The sequence below is a fragment of the Vipera berus genome (assembly GCF_964194415.1).
Source record: "Vipera berus genome assembly, chromosome: 1".
Taxonomy (NCBI): domain Eukaryota; kingdom Metazoa; phylum Chordata; class Lepidosauria; order Squamata; family Viperidae; genus Vipera; species Vipera berus.
The window spans coordinates 318,716,933-318,741,925 of record NC_138202.1 but is presented as its reverse complement, the minus strand read 5'-3'; the positions used below and the strand labels follow the sequence as shown (position 1 = coordinate 318,741,925).

General features: G+C 42.8%; 1 protein-coding gene across 3 annotated transcripts in view; it reads right to left on the bottom strand.

Moving 5' to 3' along the window:
* The window catches only part of EPAS1 (endothelial PAS domain protein 1), a 137,008-nt gene that overhangs the window by 16,700 nt on the left and 95,315 nt on the right, over positions 1 to 24,993 (bottom strand). For all 3 annotated transcript variants that reach the window (XM_081313718.1, XM_081313717.1, XM_081313716.1), the window contains one exon: positions 11,997 to 12,103. In XM_081313718.1, coding sequence (XP_081169844.1) covers positions 11,997 to 12,103 — 107 coding nt within the window. The remainder of the gene's footprint in view (positions 1 to 11,996; positions 12,104 to 24,993) is intronic.

Here is a 24,993-nt window from a genome sequence, read left to right as displayed (position 1 = left end):
ATGACCCTGTTCCCCCAAAGAATACAACCCTTGTGAGCTGATAGCTCATGTCTTCTTGTAAAATAGCTCTGAAACTCGGCCTGGGCTTTTATCTAGCCAACCTGTGTGTACCCAAGAAAGCACTCTACTTAGTGTCTTGTCTGCTGCCGTTTCTGCGGCTATGTCCCCTGCATGCAGGGGAAACTCTGGCAAGTCCTGAATGGACAAAACGCAGGCCGCTGGGGCTGGATCTGGTTCAATTTGTGGCAGTAGAAGCCTGCTCAGGCCATCTGCATGGCCCATATCCTTGCCGGGTTTGTGAATCAGCTTAAACGTATAAGATGATAAAAAAATGGACCATCTCAGCATTCTAGGTGATAATATGGGGGGTGTCTGTCTGTCTGTAGTGAATAACCCCAAAAGTGGTTTATGGTCTGTGAAGACCATGAAGTCCCTGCCGTATAAGTAGCTGTGGAATTTTTTAACTACAGCTACAATGGCCAATGCCTCTTTGTCAATTTGAGCATAATTACGCTCAGCAGAGGACAGTGTCCTTGAATAAAAAGCAATTTGAACTTGAGTTCCATCTTTCTCTAAGTGACTTAAGACTGCACCCACCCCATATGGGGACGCGTCACACGCTAAGCAAACTGGTTTAGACTCCTTGAAATGAGTGATGGTGGAACTGACCGACAGAAGTGCCTTCAATTCCTGAAAACATTTTTTGTGAATGCTATTCCACTTCCATGGAACATTTTTATCTAAGAGTCTGTGAAGTGGCTCCGCCACTGCAGCCTTGTTAGGAAGGAATGCGTGGTAAAAATTGAGGAGGCCCAGGAATGCCTGCAGCTCTCCTTTTGTTTTAGGGCTAGGTGCCATCTGAATGGCTTTTACTTTAGACTCAGCAGAGTGGATGCCATCAGCATCAATGCGAAACCCCAAGAATTCAGTTGAAGGGACCCCATACTGCACTTATTCTTTTTAAGTCTGAGGCCTGCTTCTCGCAGCCTTTGCAGGACGGCTTTGAACCTCCTTGCTAGCACCTCAGTGGATTCTCTGGCAATAAGCACGTCATCAAAATAGGGGCAAACCCCCGGAATGCCCTTGAGTTCCATGATGCCCTGAAAAATGCCCGGGGCTACACTGACCCCAAATTGCAGGCGCTTTACTTTAAATGCCCCCTGTGGGTTACAATTGTCTGTGCTGCGGCCATGGCCTCATCAACAGGCAGTTGCTGATAGGCCTGAGCCAAATCTAATTTTGCAAAAATGGTGCCACCCTGCAAGGATGCCAGGATGTGGCTTACTACTGGAACTGGGTATGCATGTTGTTTGAGGGCCCGGTTAATTATGCATTTATAATCTGCACAGATTCTGACTTCCCCATTGGATTTTAGTGGTGTTACAATAGGAATTTCCCACTCCCCACCATCTACTGGTTGCAAAACGCCCTGTTCAACAAGTTTATCTATTTTAGTGTCTATTTTGTGCTTGAGGGCAAATGGGACCCTATGAGGCTTAATCCTGACTGGCACTACATTCGGGTCTAGTTTGAATGCTATTGGCAGGCCCGTGTATGTTCCCAGAGCTGAATCAAATACATCTGCAAATTCCTCACACACTGTCGCTAGACTCACAACTTGTGTCCAGTTGATTACGGTTACTTGGATGCCTAGCGCATCAAACCAATTGAGCCCAATTAGGCTTGTTCTCTGGCCCCCTGCTACAACAACATCCAGGTGCCCTGAAAACCCCTTAAATTTAACAGCTAGAGTGTCTTCACCCTTGACTGTGACTCTGGCATTCTGGAAATCAGTTAGTACGATGTCAGAAGGCCTCAGCTTTGCTCATCTCTTACTGCGACTACAAATGAAATTAAATGTTTCAAGGGAAATAATAGAAATGGCGGAGCCTGCAGCTCCACCTGAAGTCTGTACTTGGACTTAATCGGGCAGTGGGCCCCAGTACGGCAAATGCTTATGTGGCTGGAGCAAAACCCCACGCTGTACGGCCCGGGGCCCCAGTACCTCTCCTGGTCAGATTGTCCGACTGGTGATTTGCAGGCCGGTCCCTCTGGCGACCTCTGCAGATGGACGTGATGTGGCCGGTCTTCCCACAGGCCCAGGACATGGCTTTCCAGAACCTACAGTCCAAGCGTTGGTGGTGGCCACCACAACCTGGACATCTAAGAAAGGGATCTGCCTTGTAAATAGTCTCTTGTTGCTTGTTGCTGTGACGCTGTTGGTTGGGTTGTCTGTGTAACTTGTTGACTTCTGTGTCTTCTTCAGGGACTTCTGTGTGTTCGGCATCCTCATAGTGGATGGCTTCTTCGCGTTGTGCAGTTTTGGTGGGCCGAATAGCTTGTACGGCTCCACCAGGAGCTTTGTCCGCCATGCCTTCCTTCTGTGCATCCGAAAATGATAGGACCTCTCTGGTGAAAAGCTTCTGCTGTAGCTCTCAGTTGCGGAGGCCACAGACAAGCCAGTCTCGTAGTCTCTCCTAGACGTCAGAGAACTGGCACAGGCATGCAGCCTGCCTCAAGGCCGCAATGTACTTGGATGCGGTTTCTCCCGGTTGCTGTATTCTTTGCTCGAAGGCATAGCGCCAAGAGATCACTGACATCTTTGGCTGCAAATGTTCTCCAAGCTTCTTTTTCAAATCCGTGAAGGATACGGACTCCAATAGCGTTGGCGCGAACAGGTTCTCGGCTAAATCGAACGTTGCTGGGCTGCACAAACAGAGTAGCATGGTGGCCTTCAGTCCGTCCTCGGCGACCTGGTTCACTCGAAGGTAGTTCTGAACCTGGGACAGGTATGAGGGCCACTCTTCTGGCTGCTTGATGTTGAATTCTCTCAGCTTTCTGACCTTGGGCATTCTGCTGGTCTTTACGGCTGGTTCCCAGCGTCTTCGAATCCTGCTCCTCCATTGCCCAGGGACTGGTCCTCTGAGCGCATGGTCACTAGTGTGGCTGAGCTAGCCGACCGTGGGGGGGGAATTGCTTTCCCGCCAGGCGTGTGCTGCCTCTCCCCTAGTGATTTTCAGCTTCAAAGGAGAAGCAGGATCCCACCTTCGTCGCCAGTGTTGTGTACTGGGTTCGTTGCACAGGAATGATGACGAGGCGAGTGAGTTCAGCAAAGATCATGGTTTATTGCTTGCAGGATCTGAACTAAGGAACAGGGCTGCAGATGCAGCAATTTATACACAAACCTCAAAAGAACAACAACAAAGGCAAGAAAAACGATTGTTGCCAGATGGATTTGTAAATATTGTCAATAATATTGATTTGATTTATTATTTTGATCATGAATTGTTTTAATTTGTCTTCATTCCAAATCAGATTGGGAACTAATACAACAGATATATATAAAATAGCCAAGCAAACAAACCTTGCTTTGAAGAAGGACCAAAGTCCTGCCCCCCTTATTAGTAATTAGAAATCCTTCCCTCCCACCTTGACATTATAAAGACTGCAAAATTCTTGCCTGATTTAAAAAAAACAGCTTCCAAAATACTTTGCACACTTTTGCAAATGGAAAGTCTGAGAGGCTCTAATTTTGGGATTTGCTTCTGAGTAGATATTCATCAAATTTTATTATTATAATTCATACCAATGTGGTGTTGTGATGGAAATTCTAGAACTAGAAAGGGGAAAACCCAGGTTTGGGCCTGCCTTTAGCTCAGGAAACTGATTGGACGTTTACGGGCCAATCTCTCTCTCAGCTCAGCCTATTTACAGTGTTATTGTTGTGGTAAAAATGCAAGAATAAGGTGAACAAGGTGAACAAATAGCCATGCTAAATCCTTTGTTTATGTATAATCTACAAAGCACTCCTCTAATGATTTTATTTTATTTATTGGTGAAGTTCTGCATTCAGAGTAATCTTGCTCTTAAAGAGATTATATTTTGATTATTAGATTAGTTAGGTGCATAAACAAAAAAAAAGTCAAAGATTTTGTCTGAAAACCATTTAAGCAAATGGCTTCTGTATGTCTGTGAAACATTATTACATGGGATTCTTAATAGAGAACTCATTAAGGCATCATCATGTGATGTGCCTGTTACATTATTCAGAGGAGGTTTAGTGCTTTCATCTTTAAAAGAAAACAAGTCACACCATGTTCTGATGCAACAAGTTGCTGTTACTGATGTGTTAGGGGAGAATGATATCTAATGGTGGATAAATAATTCTTTCATTTTGGGCCAACTGAAGAGTGACTGCTAGCTGATCACTACAAAAAAGAAAACACATCACTGGACAGTTTTCCATACAATCTGCACATGCTACTAACCACCTTTAATAAATTGGTCTTGGCAGCAAATTTGCTCTTCCATTGCTCACTTGCAATTTCTGGTAAATTATAAACAAGCTAAAAAAATAATCCTATTAATTTGCAGTTAGGAGTGAACTGTGAAATGGAGTCTGAGAGCATCTTTTCAACTCTAGAAAGGGTACAGAGAAGAGCAACAAAGATGATTGGGGGACTGGAGGCTAAAACATATAGGGAACGGTTGCTGGAATTGGGTATGTGTAGTTTAATGAAGAGAAGGGTGAGGGGTGACATGATAGCAGTGTTCCAATATCTCAGGGGCTGCCACAAAGAAGAGGGAGTCAAGCTATTCTCCAAAGCACCTGAAAGCAGGACAAGAAGCAATGGATGGAAACTAGTCAAGGAGAGAAGCAACCTAGAACTAAGGAGAAACTTCCTGACAGTTAGAACAATTAACCAGTGGAACAAGCTGCCTCCAGAAGTGGTGAATGCTCCAACACTGGAGATTTTTAAGAAGAGACTGGCCAGCCACTTGTCTGAAATGGTATAGGGTTTCCTGCCTGAGCAGGGGGTTGGACTAGATGACCTCCAAGGTCCCTTCCAACTTATTATTATTAACTAACTTGATTTTATTAAAAGAGCTGAAAAGTTTGCAATTCCCTTCAAGAATTCATTTTAGATTATAGTTAAATGCAGACTTCATGTTTTTAATATAAGTTCTTTTCCCTTTCCCTATGCCTTTTGATTAGTTTACAGTCTTGTCTGGAGTTTTGATAACTGGAAATCTTGCACACTATGAGTTGGCTTATTAAGGGTACTGCCCTAACATACTGAATTTAGAATGCTATTTCCCGCCCCTCCTCTGATTCAAGTTTTCACAATGAACTGTAGTCATAAATAGCTGAATTTCTGGAAGAAGTCTAGTCTATGATGCTATTGTTAAACAAAAGTGGTTGCCATAAGCCAGGAAGCAGGAACATGCATTATATTAAGCCATATCCTAAATCAAGCTAATTGGAAAGATACAATACCAAGTCAAAGCAGGGCTCCTTTAAATCTGAATTATCTAGCAGCTTCACAACAATTCAAAGCACACTACATTACCACTTTGTCCCGTGTCTACAATTTGGACTATTTGCACGGCACATGATGTACTACCAAACCAATACTCCTGATGCTCCTTCTCTTTCAATATTCCAATTTTTCCAATACTACTGTCATAACAATTTTCTAGGTAAAGGTAAAGGTTCCCCCGCACATGCGTGCTAGTCGTTTCCAACTCTAGGGGCCAGTGCTCATCTCCGTTTCAAAGCCGAAGAGCCAGCACTTGTCCGAGGACGTCTCCGTGGTCATGTGGCCGGCATGACTAGATGCCAAAGGCGCACGGAACGCTGTTACCTTCCCACCATAGTGGTCCCTATTTTTCTACTTGCATTTTTACGTGCTTTCGAATTGCTAGGTTGGCAGAAGCAGGGACGAGTAACAGACGCTCACTCTGTTACGCGGCACTCGGGATTTGACCCGCCAAACTGCCAACCATCTGATCGACAAGCTCAGTGTCCTAACCCGCTGAGCCAATTGTTTTGGAACATTTTCCCCCACCTTTTACTTCATATTAAAGAATGTGATTTTCATAATGAAAAAAAGCAGATATTTTCCATCTACATAAAGTTGAATGTTTACACAGCTATACAGGTGAACATGCAGTTAAGGGACCTCACAGCTCAAATTACAGCACGATCTCCTACTTCCTTACTTGCTAAACTATACAGCAGTTTGTGGCTTACGTCTACCCACATGTTATTTCCAGTGGTGGGATTCACCCAGTTTGCCCCACTTCGGCAGAACCGGTAGCTAATTTTTTTGTTGCCCAGGCCCAGAATGGACTTCCGAAAGTGGGATCCACACAGACAACCAGTTGTTCACATATTTGAATCCTACCATTGGTTATTTCTGCCCAGTTGCACATACATGCACACAGTAGTCCTCATCTTACAACTACAATTGGGATTGGGATTTTGACTGCTAAGCAATGCACTATTAAGTAAGTCATCACATAATCGAACCTGATGTTATGACCAGTGACTCTGGCTTCTCCAATTGACCTTGCTTGTCAGAAACCAGCAGGAATGATTACACATTGCGATCACAATGATTGCAAAAGGCTGCAACTATAAAAAATGCAAGCCAGTTGCCATGTGCCCAACTAAGGTCACGTGATTGTCGGGATGGCATGTGAAAGTCATAACTTTGAGGACAGATCATAATTGACTTTTTCTCATGCCTCTGAAACCTTGAACCAATGTTAAATAAATGGTTGCTAAGTGAAAGGTACTTGTACCTTATTGAATATAATTTCCTAATATAAAAGACTACAGTTGTTCCAAATGACAAGAATACATATAGGCTAGGTTTAAAAAAAAAAGGCTGGCAACAAAAATGAATGATAAAATTCAGTGGGATTATGACACACTAAAAATGAAAATTAAAACTAATACTGTTTGGATGATTCTATAGAATGAGTACATGTAAGAGAAAAGATTCTCTTTCCCCATATCACATATTCAATAAAATGTAAATTTATTTATTACTAATTTATTTTCTCCCCACCTTGATTATGTTTATAAATAATTCAAGGTGGCAAACACACATACTACTCCATCTTCCTATTTTTGACACAACAACACCCCTGTGAGGTGGGTTGGGGTGAGAGAGAGGGACTAGTCAAAGTCACATGCCCAAAGTGGGATTAGAATTCATTGTCTCCTAGTTTCTAGTTTGGTGCCAAATTCAATTAATTTATTAATTTTTATCCCATCTTTATTATTTTTATTAATAACTCAAGGCAGTGAACATATTTGATACTATTTTAGACTTGCATTTGATAACTCCAAATAATTTTTTGAAAATTTGAAATGGGGTCTTTACTCGCTTATTTTATTATTCTTGGTCATTAAAACAGTTGTATCTCTTTTTTTAAAACAAACAAACAAAATGTGTCTTATTCTCCAGTAAAAATAGCAGTGCCAGTACATTGTACAAGCACTTTTGAAACTAGAATTGGCACTTACTTTTTTATGTTTGCCTACAACAGGAGTCTCCAACCTTTAGAAAATTTATGAAGTATCATGGGTATTCTCCAAAAAAGGCTGCCATGAAGTTTATGACCAGTCACAAAACACTCATTTAAGCAAACCAGTAAGACCACAACCCCCCAACACATGAATGTATGTTCATATCTTATTTTCAGTACACAATCTTTTCCTCTACTTAGCTTAATGCTTGCTCTTTGCTTAGCATAAAGCCATAGGAAAACTGAGAGACCATTTTGCAATGACAATGTATAGGTAACTATAATTAGCATCTATTTCTAGACATTATGTAACAAGCTACAGTGAGAAACAATATGAAAGGAACTAAGAGACAAGAGGACAGACAGCAATAAAAATAGAACAAGCTGCAATTCTGCTTTCATTTATCTGAGGGTTAATAAACTCCTGAATCTTACTGACTTCCGAGACATACATGGGAAAGTGCAGTTAATTTTTTTTGTTCTAAATATACAAGCATTAAGAAAGGAAAGCTGTAAGAGTTTATACAGTGTGGTTGCACAAGTCACTCTAGACCTCTAAAACATGGCCATCTATAGGTTGGCCTTCTGGTGACTTGTGCAGCTCTCTCTCTTTCAAAGGGTCTCCAATATTTCCCAGTAAAGCATTATTATTATTATTGTTGTTGTTGTTGTTGTTGTTGTTGTTGTTGTTGTTATTATTATTATTATTATTATTATTATTATTATTATTATTATTATTATTATTATTCATCACACAGTCAGCCAGATGTTCAGACTGGATTTGGCATTTTTGTCTACCTATCGAGTCCTTACCAAGGACCTGGGATAGGCAGATGTGGATGTTTGATGGTATTACAGAGTGCCGTAATATTACTTATTACAGATATTGTCGCAGGATGGAAGCAGTTCCTAGTAAGGCTGCCTTTTGCAATTGACTGATGGTGAATTTGTCAATGCCAATAGTGTTCAAGTGGTGCTCCAGTTGTTTTGAGATTACACCCAAGGCTCCTATTACTATTGGTACTACCCTTGCTTGCCTTTGCCATAGTCTTTCTATTTATATTTGTAGGTCCTTGTATTTTGTTATCTTCTCCAGTTCTTTCTCATCTATTCTGCTGTCTCCAGGCTCTGCCACATCCACTATCCAGATTTTTTTGTCTTTCTTATCAACAATTGTTAACTCTGGGGTGTTATGTTGCAGGTGCTTGTCTGTTTGAATTCTGAAGTCCCAGAGCAGTTTAACTTTATCATTTTCTATGACTTTCTCTATTTTATGATCCTACCAGTTGTCATCATCATCATCATCATCATCATCATCATCAATCATCATCTGGTGTTATTGCATTAGCCAGGAGACCACAGTGTAGTAGTTTGGCTGCCAATTTACCAGCACCATTGTAGAACACACTCATGCGCTTCCCAAGGTGCACTACAGGAGGGCAAGCTGGCTTTGCACCAGAGAGACAGATGAGAAGCTCTCCTGCAGTGTCTTCGAAGGCCCCCACCCTTCTCCAGACCTGTCTTGCAAACGGATGCTACAACTGGAAAGATTCAGAGCCAGCAGGAATATGACTGCCTGCATGGGGCACCAATTCGCCTCCCCACTGAAGTGGTGCCTAATTTATCTACTTGCATAGAACATGCTTTTGAACTGTTAGGTGGATAGAAGCTGAGATGAGTGATGGGAGCTCACCCACCACACAGTGCTAGGACTCAAACCTCTGGAGCAGAGTAAAGTTAAAGGTAAAGGTTCCCCCGCACATGTGTGCTAGTCGTTTCCAAATCTAGGGGCCGGTGCTCATCTCCGTTTCAAAGCCAAAGAACCAGCACTTGTCCGAGGACTTCTCCGTGGTCATGTGGTCGGCATGACTAGACGCCAAAGGCGCACAGAATGCTGTTACCTTCCCACCGTAGTGGTCCCTATTTTTCTACTTGCATTTTTACGTGCTTTTGAACTGCTAGGTTGGCAGAAGCTGGGACGAGTAACAGGCGCTCACTCTGTTACGCGGCACTCGGGATTCGACCTGCCAAACTACCGACCTTCTGATCGACAAGCTCAGCGTCCTAACCCACCGAGCCACTGTGTCTCTGGAGCAGAGTCCAGCATCATTAAGTCACTGAGCCATCACGCCTCTACCAAAACACTGAGCAGGGGGGCTGGATTCAGTGACATAAGTAGCCCCTTTATTTCTGTTTGTGACAAATGTATTAATCAGCAGACGGGTACCCATATGTGAATTCTTCAGGTTGCTTTTCCTGTAACATATTTCACATAGCTATTTGTTTATTTGTAGTTTCATAAAATCCTCCACTTTTTCCTTTCCCTTCATTATGAATTGCTTCCCCAAAACCCACTCCCAAATCCCAATAACCTAACATGGGTAAATCCTTTTACCCATTTCCTGTTAGCATTTATAACATTTATAAAGTTTTGTCCGCAACTGTTTTTATTGGGTATTATCACAGATACTATCGTTGTGGACACTAAGTTGATGTTGAATTTAATTACGGCAGCGAGACTTTTAGTAGCGCAATATTGGAAGAAGGAAGAACTGCCGACTATAGAAGAATGGACTTTAAAAGTTTCCAACTTGGCGGAAATGGCAAAGATCTCAGCATATTTGAAAGACCAATCGCAACAGAGATACATTGTGGAGTGGAGAAGATGGATTGATTATATCCAGAATAAATATGGGACTAAAAAGTTTCATTTAGCATTTGAATAATGTATATAATGGATATAATGTATAACTAGCTTGTAGTCATTTTACTAAGAGTTAAAGTGCGATAGAATTTAATATTTAATAGTTGTTTGCATATTTTAATTATGTTTGTTTGTTTTTTATACCCTGTATTTTGCTCTGGGAAGTCGGGGAGGGGGGAGGGTAGGGTTGGGGGGGTTGGGGAGAGGGGAGGGGGAGGGGGGTTTGTATTCAAAAATGTATTGTAAAACTTTTCAATAAAAAAACATTTATCAAATACTTTAATGACATCAAGGTAGGCTTTTATTTAATTATTTTCTGCTTGAGAAAGACTAATTTTCCAGTTACAAACAAAAACCTACAATAACTCTTGTGGTGCTTTAAAGACTCACAGGCATATTGCAGTGTTAGCCTCAGTTAGCAAGAGTATTTATTTATCTATTTATTTATGATATTTTGAGGAAACCTGAGTAGAAAATGATGTACAGGGGCCAACAGTAGAAAATCCTACAGATCCAGACAAACATATTCCCTGTAACTTAAAACATAACCAACAGGGTCTCCACAAGCATCCTATTGCAGGGCCTGGAACAACAATCAAATTTTTAAAGACTCCCTGAACATTATCAGGATGTTAGCCAATGGATGTCTAGGGATACAGTATCTCATTCCAAAGGGCAGCACAATTACTGAGAAGGTCTGATTCTTGGCCCTGTTAGATGATATTGTTTGAGCCAGGGACCTGAAATGCACCACTGCCCAATTTAATAGGGTAGGCAGAAATAATCTGGCCCCATGCCATGAATGGTGCCATATCTGCATACGTATAGGGAGGTCTGTCTATGATGAATGAGGAAACAGTATCTAGTCTAGGTCAGTCACTGGGACCAAAGATTTATTCTTCCACACTTTTGGCTCATGTTGGAGCCCATCATCAGGGAACTTCTTTCTCTCCAGAATATGTGCACTGGATCATTCTGTGTTATATTTATATGGTTCCTGTTGTGTGCGGCTTTTAGTTGTTAATTAGTTTATTGATGGCTGGGTGTGTTGTTGCCTTGTGCCACTGCATTGACTCCTAGATACCTGATAGGCAGGGGGTAAATCAGCACTCCTATTGACTGACAAGGGGCCTGATTCCCAGGCTTCAATAATTTATCTGGCTATTTTTGTCCCCACTCAGCTAACAATCACAGTAGCTGCAAAATTGAATGCAATGTCCTTGTTCATTGCAATGTGAGTCTATTACTGAGTTCAGGTCATTGGTAAGAAAGCTTTGAATAGACCTTTGGTCCCAGTGATTGCCCAGATTGGATCTTGCAACTTTATCCTGGGATACATGTATTTACCTTTATTCGTGATGATGAAACTGTTGAATTCAGAAATGGATAATGTGGTCTCAGAGTCACATGAAGCTCCCCTATCAATTTAAGCATATCCCCCACCAGGGGTTCCCTCTGATTGCACTGACAATTTTTGCTTATAGTTAAAATGGGTGTTTAACATCTAAAACCTCTCCCCGTCAAATAAGAAGGAAACAGGCATTTGTTTAATCCTGCCCATATGCAAGGAGCCTATCTGTATTCTCACCTGACCATAATGACAACGGTAATGCACAAGTTATTTTAAAAAATGGCCCTTCCAGCTTTCTGTTTTCTTAAATAATAGGGTCACTTTAGGAAACGACTGGTTCTCAACATTAACTATTTTCCAAATCACACCATTTACAGGTAATTGGGGATATACAGGTAGTCTTCTATACAATGTCTGTAAAAATACACTTCTAACTGAGGTCCCTGACATGCAAGCTTCTGTGAAACAGACATAAGGCTCAAGTCTAATTGTTCTTCTTCTTCTTCTTCATCATCATCATCATTAGCATCATCATCATCATCACTGTTGTTGTTCTGGCTGACTGGAGTCATGTTCAACTCATACCTCACCTAATAATTATAATTTTTGAGGGTGACTTACAGTTTTGATGACTTTTGGTCATACTCTCAGAATCCAGTGCATGATAGAATTCATACGCAGAACGGCCCAGCAGTTCCTCAGGGTGATATCCAACTAATTCAGTTATCCTTTACAAAATACACATATATTAATTATAAAAGGAATTTAAAAGAAAAACCGTACAAAAAGACATGATTGAATACATGATACCTGTAGTCTGTTCTTGCCAAATCTATAGAAGTGGTAATCAATTGCTGAATAATCCAGGTAACTGCATGTAACTCACATTTCATTTAAAACAAGAGCTGTTTAATGCACTATCTTACATGTCTGTCAGTTCTGTAGTCTTAGCCTAGCATTAGTAATGGTTCCTGAATGAGCAGAATAATTCCTGTGACTAGGTTAGACAATGTTTTGTAGATTTGTACTGCATCTCCTATCTTCCATTCTAAGGACTTCTAGGTGACAAAAGGTGTAAGTCTCCATAGAATTTATGATTAGGAATTCAAATCCTGGCTCCAAGCTACCATTAGACACATTGCTCATAACTTTTGGCAAAGGTTATATTTCTCTTTCCCTCTCACATAATATCATTTTTACTTGACCTTGATGTAAATATTGCGCCTACATTACAGTTACCTATGATTAGCTTTAACCAAAGTTCCCAAACTATTGCAAGTCAATTATATTACATTATCAATAAAACCTACATGATGGAACTCTATGGAGAATTTCAAAGAGATATGGAATAGAGAAATTTGCAAACAAAGGAGGATCATATTTGATGTATACTTTGATCATCTCTTAGCCCTAGGTAAGAAATGAAGAAACATTCATGTCTTAGGATAACTGCTATATCTCTGATTACTCTTGAAATAACAGACTGGAAGAAAGCTATGAGGTGCGGTTGAATTTCATAAAATACTGAATTAAAAATTGAACTTTTGACTTTTGTTCCTCTTGAAGTTTCCATAATTTACATAGTGTTGACTTTTTCAGTTGGAATTTATAACTAGGAATTAGCTCATTGTTTTTGGTATTTCCTTTACTAAAGCAAAACATTAAACAAACAAATGCTAGGCAAGCTACTAACACTGTGATTGGCCCAGAACTCCATGAGAGTAATCTGCTGTACTTTATGCAATAATGCTTCCTAACATAAATTCCATAAAAATGTTCACACAGTGACTCTGGTCCTTGCGTCATCAATGTAGAAATGAGTACTAGATTACAAGTCAGTGGTGCTGTGAAGATTGGTTCAAAAATCACATGGATAGGATTATCTTTGATTAAATATAACATGTATCCTATATTAAAATAATTGCTGTCATTAAAAACAAAGCCTTTTTCTCCTTCTCCTCTACATATCAGGATAACCTTGTTAACCCTGTGTATAGTTTTGATCATATCTAAGTCAGGCACATGAATCCTATTATCTGTATAGTATAATTGGATAAACTCTTTTTAAAAAAACTGTGAAATGAAAAGACTACAATAAGGTTACTCCCTCCCCTTTGAACTGCATCACTCCTAGTTGACGTTAAACTTACAAAGCCAGGAAATAATACCTTAGAACAAATACGGCGTCTCCTCTGCCTTTAAGCACGTAGTTGCAATTATGCTTAATGACGGTAACACTGTCATTATTCTCACAAGGATTGCGTTTTTTGTACTACCCTGAAGGAGCCTGGCTTTCCTTTTTCATCCTCTTTTCCCTCTTTTCATGCAATTAAAGGGCACTTTCATTCAGCCACTAGCTTTGCCCTCCTATTCCCCATAGCAGTTTGCACCTGTACAAGTGTTTTACTGCTAAACGTGTGAGCTGTGGTTGTCGCAGTATCTGGAGACAGCAGAATAGAATAGAAAGAACTGGGGAAGATAACAAAATACAAAGACCTGCAAATAGAAATAGAAGGGCTGTGGCAGAAGAAAGCAAAGGTAACACCAATAGTAATAGGTGTGTTGGGTGCAATCCCAAAATAACTGGAGCATCATCATTATCAATTGCAAAAGACAGCTTTATTCAGTTTATATCCTGTGATGATACCTTTAATGCCACCAAACATCACCATCTCCCTATCCCAGGTCTTTGGGAAGGACTAGATAGTTAAAAATGCCAAATCCAATCTGAACATCTTGGTGACCAAATAACAAACAACAACAATAATAATAGTAATAATAATAACCCCCAGTGAGGCACTACCTTGACGTGGTTGTGGGGCTTGTGTACTCTGAGGAAGATGAGAGCTATGCCAGAGGTTCAACCATACTGGACAGGTCTCAGACAAAGAGTGTCTCTCCCATAAAAAATATGGTAAGACGTAAATTTCAGAAAGCCATACCAGCTCGGATGTTGCCCGGCTTAACAAGGTCCATGCTAGATGTTGGAGTTCCTGAATATCTGGTGAAAAATGGGCTACAGGACTCAGGACTGTTGGCTGAGCATCTAGGGCCAACAGCTGCAGAACTACTGGAAGAAAAGGTGTTTTACCCATCGCAAATACACAGTGATTGAAAACAAAGAAATAATAATCTGTTATTACAGATCAAGTCCAACAAGAAGAGGATATCTGAAATGAATGCACCAGTTCTGGAAAGAACAACATCCAGAATAAAGAATAACAGAACAGAGACTAGGGGATCAATGTTGATTTATAATACGAAATAAAGTATTCACAGAAACAGAACATGAACTGCAAAGGTTTATCTAGGGCAAAGAAATCAAAGCCTTGCCAGAAGTAACTCAAAATGTAGAGGCAAACCACGGGAGGGGGGGGGTTGGCAGTAGAGGAATCCAGGAGTTTTGGTCACCACAATGTAAAAAAGATGTTGAGACTCTAGAAAGAGTACAGAGAAAAGCAACAAAGATGATTAGGGGACTGGAGACTAAAACATATAAGGAACGGATGCTGGAATTGGGTATGTCTAGTTTAATGAAGAGAAGGATGAGGAGGGACATGATAGCAGTGTTCCAATATCTCAGGGGCTGTCACAAAGAGGAGGGACTCAAGCTATTCTCCAAAGTGCCCAAAGGCAGGACAAGAATCAATGGATGGAAACTAATCAAGGAGGGAAGCAACCTAGAACTAAGGAGAAGCTACCTGACAGTTAGAACAATTAATCAGTGGAACAACCTGCCTCCAGAAGCTGTGAATGTTCCAACACTGGAAGATTTTAAGAAGAGACTGGACAGCCATTTGTCCAAAATGGTATAGGGTTTCCTGCCTGAGCAGGGGGTTGGACTAGATGACCTCCAAGGTCCCTTCCAACTTTATTATTATTATTATTATTATAACAGTTTTCATTTAGAAACTAGGCACCTCTTCCTCAGGAAGAACAAAGCCCTCTAACTAAAGAAATAAAAGAATTGAAACAAAGAATAACTGAGCATCTAGAACAGCACAAAAACAAGAGAATAAGGCTGCCTGCTTTGAAGCCTGTTACAAAGAAACAGCTAGCACAAGCATTAAAAGATGCAAATACTGCAACATCAAGTATAAGCACTAGTTCATTGCAAGAAACAAACCAACTGATGTACAGCACAGCTGCAGTTATAACTGAATACCTGGGATGCAAAATCAACAAAGAAGAAAAAAAATCAAACAGTACACCACAAAAATGGAAGGTTAGACTGAAAAATAAGATCAGCAAGTTAAGATCAGATGCAAGCAAGTTAGAACAAATGAAAGAAAAGAAGCTGAAGAACAAGAAAACCAAAGAATACCTAATCAAGAAATACCACTTAGAAACAAGGAAGATCAAGGAAGCACTGGAAATAACAAAGCAACAAATAACAGCTATAGCCAGGAATATCAGCAGATATGAAGCTTGAATTGCAAATTATAGGCAGAACCTCCAATTTCAATCCAATCAGAAACATTTCTACCAATTCATCAATGGAGAAACTGCAATGAATCAGTCAGTACCTGACAAGGAATAAATAGTGCAGTTCTGGATGCAGATATGGAATAACCCAAAGAAATACAACAAGGACACAGCTTGGTTAAAAGAGGTGGATGCAAATAAAACAGAAGTTGAAATTAAAGAACTAGTAATAACAACAAAAATGGTAGAAAAAAAGAGCAAGGAAGATCAAAAATTGGTCAGCACCAGGTGAAGATGAACTGCATGGGTTTTGGTTGAAACATCTAACTGTTATATACCCACTCATCGCCAAGCAGTTCAACAATATACTACAAGGAGGAGAAATTGAAAAGTGGCTAACAACTGGAAAAACCTACCTAATAATGAAAAATCCAGCAAAAGGGCAATATCAGGCAACTACAGACCAATTACCTGCTTACCAACAACTTTCAAATTGCTAACTGGTATGGTAGCTGATGCAGTCCAACAGCATCTAGTTGAAAACAATCTCTTTCCACCTGAGCAGTAAGGAAACCACCCCAATAGCAGAGGAACAAAAGTTCAACTCCTAATAAACAAAATGATCTCGGAAAACTTCAAGAGAAGGAAGACCAACCTGAATGTGGCATGGATTGACTACAAAAAGGCATTCAACTCTCTGCCACATGACTGGATAATCAAAGGCCTAGAAATAACAGGAGTCAGAAGAAACATCAGAAAGTTGTGCAAAGATTGATGGCACAATGGAAGACACAGTTGCAGATCAATGGTGAAAGACTGGGAAAGGTTAATATCAAGAGATGAATACCGTATTTCAAGGAAATTCACTATCACCGCTACTATTTGTTATTGCAATGCTTCCCCTGTCAACATACTGGCTAACTCAGGCCATGGTTATCAAACATCAAAAACATCTCCCAGACTATCCCACCTCCTTTACATGGATGATCTGAAGCTGTATGGAAAGAACATTATCTGAAATAGAATAAGCAGGTAATAAAAAGACCCGGCAATGGCTGAGAGCAGGAAAGTTGAAGAAAGAGACCGAGGGACTAATTCTGGCTGCACAAGACCAAACCTTAAGGACAAATGCATACAAAGTCAAAATTGAGAAGACAGCAACAGACACTAAGGTAAGGACTTGATAGGTAGACAAAAATGCCAAATCCTGTCTGAACATCTGGCTGACTATGCGATGAATAATAATAATAATAATAATAATAATAATAATAATAATAATAATAATAATAATAATAATAATAATAATAATAATAATAATAATAATAATAATAAATGTAAATTTCTCATTTCAATTCAGTAAATGCAGAACTTCTAAGAAATACTGCTTAAGATTACAGTTTCACTGTTATAAGCCTATTTAATTTTTATATGGTGCTGTTAGTATCTTCTGTCTTTGCCCAACTCTGACACTGGTCATCCTAACTTCCTTTTTGGCAAATATCAAATTGGGAAATGCTTAGTCACATCAATGCAGAATTAAGGTAATTACTGATTTCCCAAACATGTGCACTTTTATATGAACAACTCTCAGGGCTATGACATACATTTAACAGGGTATGTATTTTAGAACAAATACCATGCAGAAACGTTTGAACTGAAAAACTTCAAACTTTTCTCTAGTGCTGAAAGACAACCTTACGGATTTTAGTCTTCTTATATACCACTTTATTATAATCTTCTATCATCTTTTCAATCTGCATCAAACTTCCTTCATGTGGCATTAGCTTCTGAAATACACACACCTTTAAAGCACTTTTTATGGTACATATATCCTGTGAAAATGTCATGTCAATGGGATCATATGTATTATTGGATTAGAAGATCTGTTGGACAAAGGAGGTGTTATTTCATTGCCTTTTCACCCATTCTCACTAAGACCATTTCTGCAGGATGGCAAATAGCAGTTTAGATCCTAAATGTCAGAGGACAATGGGTATGTTCTCAAAGAGCAGGCGAAGTGGAAAACAGGAAAATTCTACCCCGACTTATATTATACTGAAATATTATCCAAGGATTATGACTTCTGATAATTGGATAAACTATCCATATGCTTTTGTTAATATTCAGCTCATCTTTAAGCAGCATTAACCTTGGGGCTTTACTCCTTTAATTACAAACCTGGCCTTGGCTAATTTTTAGAAGTAAATATTGTAATTGGTTAATTTTATTCTACTCCCCATAAAACATGATGTACCAAAAGTATTTCTTTTTCAGCCTTTAGACCCACCTGGAACATTCTGCTGAAGTAGCCTAACAGAGAGGTCCTAGTGGAGCTTTGCCTATTTCTGAAACCTACCGAACATTCAGAATCAATGCTTTTTAAAACCTTAATGCATACAGACTGCAGGCATGGAAATCACATTAGCTCGGTCCATGTGGCACCAAGCACCAGATGTGATGATAAATGGCTTGTCAATCTCGTATCTTTTACTTCATCCCTTTCAAGTGGCACATGGTTCATGAACAGATAAGAGATGCAACAACAGACCTGAAAGAAACTACAGTGTTCAGACTCCTATGTTGCTGCTTGTGAAGGTCCATGTCTAGGAGTCTCTCTGTACTGTGCAAAATGACAGTTCAGTATCAGATTTATCCCCTCTATCTCCAGAAGATGTAGTCAAATTTACACTAACGCCTCATGTACAGTTTATATATTTCTTACCCACCCCCTGCTCCAATATTATTCACTGCCATTAAGAGTTTAGAGTTGCAACAGTGTGTTGTCAGTAGAAACAGAGAGGAGACAATGCTGCAAAGAGTTGTTGCTTTCTGTAATAGGCCTGATTCATAAAAAGAAATGAATCCCCTACTTTGTATTTATTCTGGCTTTGGTTTATGTGGAAGTCTTTATCCTTGCATTTTATGGTAATGGGCAAGCAGTTGTCAGAGTTTAACTAGACCACTTGCAGAAACTATAAAAAATGGCAAGGCACTGGGTAGTTCTTAACTTACGATCACTTGTTCAATGACTGTTCAAAGTGATGATGTTGCTGAATAAAAGGATTTACAAATAGTCCCCCAAATTAAAGTACAATTAAAATCAAAACCTTTTTTGGGGGGGCGGCGGTGCGGGGAACTAATGGACAGAGAATAGAAAAAAAATCATGGAACTTTGTTTTTATGTATGATAACTGCAGCCAGATTATCACATGTTCAAAAATGGAAAGGCTCAAACTACCCACAAAATACAGATCAATAGGAGGGCATCTGATTTGCTCAGAATTTTTAAGATGTGTGGACTTCAACTCCCAGAATTTCCCAGTCAGCATGAATGTTGCTGAGGTTGAGAAAGACTGCTCTAGAAAGATTCCAGCCCACGGATGACAAGCTATGTTGTTAAAGTCAGTAACCAAAACCAAGGGTTCTGCTGAAATTCCCTTCTTCTAAGCCATTTTCCTTCCATTGTGGCAAACAAGATCTGGGATTCTTAATAAGAGAGAACCAATAGGAGGAAGGAACAGCAGCACGGAAGCAGCCAGATATATTATTAAAAATCAATGTCTGCTTATCCCAGGTCCTTGGGAAGGACTCATTAAGTGGACAAAAAGCCAAACCAGTCTAAACATCTGGCTGATTATGCAATGAAACATAATAATAATAATAATAATATATTAAAATTTAAATTTATATGCTATCTGACCCCAAGTGACTGGGTGGTAAAAAGCATTAGGACTGAGAAAGTCCAGTCTGAAGCCCTAGACTGGCAAACCTTGTTAACACTGTATAGTAAAAGATAGTTTTTGATCACTGCCTTCTTTTTTGTAGGTTTGCTGTTATTTAATTCTTGCTGGTTGCAACCAATACAGATTTAATAGAGCTGGTGGCAGAGTAAATGAGTTAGAGAGGTGATGGCACCCTTAGCATAGGTAACCTCTCCTGTGCTTCCCATTGCAGACAGGCACACAGAAAATATATATCAAGAGATCACTGCCTTCTTTTTTGTAGGTTTGCTGTTATTTAATTCTTGCTGGTTGCAACCAATGCAGATTTAATAGAGCTGGTGGCAGAGTAAATGAGTTAGAGAGGTGATGGCACCCTTAGCATAGGTAACCTCTCCTGTGCTTCCCATTGCAGACAGGCACACAGAAAATATATATCAAGAGAACACAAGAGGAAAGTAGGAAAACACACTTATTTCTTTATTACCTGTTATGTATGGGGATAATAAAATATAGCAGGAGTTCATTGTGACCATCAGGTGGCGCTGTAGCGTAACTGGATTGGCTGGTAAGTGCTCGGCGGGAAAACCTAAATAAGGGATTGGCTGCCGGTGCACCTGGCCAAGTATATAAGGGGGTACAGGTAACCCCTTTGTCTGTTTGGAGCTCCCACCAATAAAGAGCTGCCATGCTGAGTCCTTTGTTGTCTGACCATGCGGCCAAGAACCCACTAGACAATAGTGGCGACGAAGGTGGGATCTTGTTTCTCCTGAGAAGCTGAAGTCACTAAGGATCGGTGGAAAGCAATTCCCCGAACCTTCCTCGGTCGGCTAAGCAAGAGCTTGCGGTCAGGAAAGCGGAGAAACAGGATGGCCATGGCGCAGTACGGGCAGGTGCTGCCATTCAATATGCGGCATACCGAGAGATGGGCTTCACACCTAAGCCAGGTAGAAGGGTTTTTGCAGGCTAACCAGATCACTGATGATATCCAGAAAGCCGCATTCCTGACCTGCCTGAGCGGCCCTGCGATCCACAACCTGGCCGTTAGCCTCTGCGTGCCGACAGCAATCGAGACCATGTTGTACAAGGATGTCGTGGAGAAGTTGAATAATCATTTCAAGCCATGAATGTCCGAACTGGCGTGGCGAGGCCAATTTGACCAATGGTGCCAGCGACCAGGTGAGACGGCTTCTGAATTTATTGCAGCTCTACGAGAAGCTGCACGCCTGTGCAATTTTTCTAATTTAGAAGAAAGGTTGCGGGATCGATTGGTGTGCGGGCTCCGAGACAAGCGACTGCAGCAGCGCTTATATGCCCAGCCAACGATCACATTACAAGATGCTCAGGATGAGATCTTGGTCAGCGAAGCCGCTGGGGGAGCAGTAAACGCGACCTATCAAACTCGACCCAGCAGCCCAGGCGGTTCCATTCATCACGAAGAGGCTGTGGACAGCGGGTTTGGAGAAGCGGCGGAAGAGGCTGAGATTGATGCTGTGCATCAAAAGCAAGGACGACAGCAATCGCGGTGCGACAACAATGGAAGCCAGCGGAAGACACCAACAACTATCAAATGCAGAAGCTACAACTGCAAAGAAACCACTCAAAAATGCACTAGCTGCGGGGGAAACCATATGAGGGTTTCAGATCTGTTAAGTGCCGGTCCTGCGGTAAGACAGGACACATCGCGGCCGTCTGCAGAAATTGCACGCGGGACAACTCGCACGAGCTTCAATCGGTGGACGCGTGGCAAGGTACTTTTTCCTTCTTCTGCGTATGTCTAAGATGGCTGCTCGCTGGCTTCTGAGCTCCTAGTGCGGAGTGGTTTTCAGCTTTGCTGGGTTGCCATGGGGCTTTTTTGCCATCGTTTGGCCCCGGTTCAGTCGGTGAAGCTACCGGTGGAGCGTTGGTGCCCTCCCGTCGGGATACAGCTCGGAATGACAGAGGACGGAGGAGAAGCCAAAGAGGTTGATTGTTTAGCTCACCAGTGAGAGGACGCTGGCAGCTGGGTGGGGCCGACTCGACTCAACTGTTTCTCTGTTTGTCCGAGCCGAGCAGAGCTGGGCTGAGTGATCTTGTGCCGGAATTTTGACTCTGCTTGTGCTTGCTTGTTTTGTTGAGACCAGGGTTGTGGCAGGGAAAGGGGGCTTTGATGTCGTTTCTCCCCCACCCCTCTGCCACTTGTCAAGTTCAGCTCCGTGAGTGCGGTGGACCTGTGGGCATTGTGGTTGCGGCTATGGGGTCTGCTGCTGCTGCTGCTTTCTTCCTGCTGTGGAGGTTGCAGCTGCCCTTGTTGCTGAGCCTGAATCCTGTTGTTTTGGGTCCGTCGCCATTGTCATCGGGCTGCCTCCCCTTTTTTGGACTTCATCACTTGTCAACACCATTTTGTCATCACTACCTTATGGCTTTTGCTGTCACTGCCATTGATTACTCCACTTTACCATGATTGTGGCTTTGGGACCTGCAACAGGCTGACTGATCTCTTATCTCCAGAGAGTGTGGGAGCAGAGGGCTTTATCGCTATCGGGGAACAGGCCACCACTGTCTTCAAGCGGTTTCCTGTTCCTGCCCTCATGGCTCTTCTTGCTCCCCCGGGGGCATAGGATTGCAGGACCCTGGGCTCAGGTTGGTTTATTTCAACGCCAGGTCCGTGGTGAACAAGGCTCCCCTCATACACGATCTTATTGAGGAGGAGAATGCGGACCTGGCCTGCATCACAGAGACCTGGTTGGGCCAAGAGGGGGTTGTTCCCCTCTTGGAACTATGCCCACCGGGCTTCCAGGTGCTTCACCAGCCACGGGCCCAGGGAAGGGGTGGGGGGGGGTGGCGGTTATTATTAGGGAGAGTCTTTGTCCGCGTGTGGCCACTGTCCCTCAGATAGGCGGGTGTGAGTCTCTCCTTTTGAAGTGGGGTCTTGGAGTTCAGTTGGGCCTATTGATTACATACCTGTTTCCCAGCTGCGTGTCATCGGCCCTGCCCAAGCTCCTCGACGTCCTGCCTGGGTTGGCGATTGAGTTCCCAAGGCTTATAGTTCTGGGGGATTTCAATTTGCCTTCCGCGGGTGAGGCGTCTGAATTGGCTCGGGAGTTCATGGCTTCCATGACAGCCATGGACCTGACTCAAGTAATTCAAGACCTTACCCATAATGGAGGGCACACACTCGACCTGGTTTTTATCTCTGGACAATGGATTAATGATCTGGGTAGGGAGGATTTAACCATCCAACCCCTGTCATGGTCCGATCATTTTCTTCTCGGCTAAACTTCCAATACACCACCCCCTGCTGCTGGGAGGCGGAACCGACCAGGTGGTTCCGCCCTAGGCGCCTGATGGACCCTGAGAGGTTCCAGATGGAGCTTGGGACATTTCCTGCTTCCCTTGCCCACGACTCTGCTGAGGCCCTAGTGGTAGCCTGGGAGAGGGCTGCTGCTGGGGCCTTGGATTGAGTTGTGCCTTTGCGGCCTCTGACCCAGCGCAGATCCCAGGTGGCCCCCTGGTTTACTGAGGAGCTCCAGGAGATGAAGCGCCAGAAAAGACTCCTAGAGAGCTGTTGGAGGTCCAGCAGATCCGAATCTGATCGAACACGGCTAAGAACTTGTCTTAAGTCTTACCTAGTGGCGATGGAAGCGGCAAAGTGTGTTTACTTTTCCGCTCTCATTGTGTCCGCAGATAACCACCCAGCTGCCATGTTTAGAGTGATCCACTCACTGTTAAATCAGCAACCAAGGGATGATCCCTTGCATGGTAGGGCTGAGGAATTTGTACAGTATCTGCAGGACAAAATCGCTCAGATCTGGACTGGTTTGGACTCTGACTGGGTGGAATCCGGTGGAGTGGAGATGACAGGTCTTGGTTATACTATTTGGGGTGAGTTTGACCCTGTTTCTTTGGATGATGTGGACAGGATTATGCGTAGACTGAGTGCTACAACTTGTCTATTGGACCCATGTCCCTCCTGGCTGGTTTTGGCCGCTGGGGAGGTGACAGGGGGCTGGCTCCAGGCAGTTGTCAATGCTTCACTGATGGAGGGTGTCTTCCCCTCTGCCTTAAAAGAGGTGGTGGTGAGGCCCCTTCTCAAGAAGCCTGTTCTGGACCCGGCCTCCTTGAATAACTATCGTCCTATCTCCAACCTTTGCTTTGTAGCGAAGGTTGTTGAGAGTGTTGTGGCACGTCAGCTTCCGCAATTCCTGGATGAAGCGGACTATCTGGACCCGTACCAGTTAGGTTTCAGGCCCGGTTACAGCATGGAAACAGCATTGGTCGCACTGGTAGATGATCTCTGGCGGGCCTGGAACAGGGGTTGTTCCTCTGTCCTGGTTTTACTTGACCTCTCAGCAGCTTCTGATACCATCGACCATGGTATCCTGCTGCGGCAGCTTGAGGGGTTGGGAGTGGGAGGCACTGTTTTACGGTGGTTCTCCTCCTACCTCTCGGGCCGCTTGCAGTTTGTATTGGCAGGGGGGCAGAGATCTACCTCAAGGCCCCTCACTTGTGGGGTTCCTCAAGGGTCAGTTCTCTCCCCCCTCCTGTTTAACATTTATATGAAGCCGCTGGGTGAGATCATCTGTGGCTTTGGGGTGAGGTATCACCAATATGCAGATGATACCCAGTTGTTCATCTCCACCCCAAACCAACCCAGCGATGCCCTTGACGTGATGTCCCGGTGCCTGGAGGCGGTGCAGGTCTGGATGGGAAGGAACAGGCTCAGGCTGAACCCCTCCAAGACCGAGTGGCTGTGGATACTGGCATCTTGTATTGTCCAATGTGTTCCACCTCTTTTGATGGGGGGGAGGTATTGCCCCCCTCTGAAAGGGCTCGCAACTTGGGTGTCCTCCTGTATTCATGGCTTAACTTGGAGGATCATCTAACTGCTGTGACCAGGGGGGCCTTTGCACAGGTTCGCCTGGTGCGCCAGTTGCGCCCCTTTTTGGACCGAGATGCCCTATGCACGGTCACCCATGCCCTTGTCACTTCTCGCCTGGATTACTGCAATGCTCTCTACATGGGGCTGCCCTTGAAGTGCAACCGGAGGCTTCAGCTGGTGCAAAATGAGGCCGTGTGGGTGCTTATGGGAGTTTCTTGATACTCCCATGTTACACCACTCCTGCGCGAGCTGCACTGGCTTCCGGTTGTCCTCCGGGTGCGATTAATGGTGCTGGTAATCACTTTTAAAGCCCTACATGGCTTAGGCCTGGGGTACTTGCAAGACCACCTGCTGCCATTATCAACCTCCCATCGCCCGGTTCGCTCCCACAGAGTCGGCCTCCTCAGGGTGCTGTCAGCTAAGCAATGCCAGCTGGCGACCCCCAGGGGGAGAGCCTTCTCTGTGGGTGCACCGACCCTCTGGAATGAACTGCCCCCGGAGCTGAGGATGGCCCCTGACCTTTGGTCCTTCTGCCATGACCTGAAGACATGGATGTTCCAACAATCGGGCTTGGACTGACTGTAGTCTTAAATTTGGTTTTACTGGGTCTATT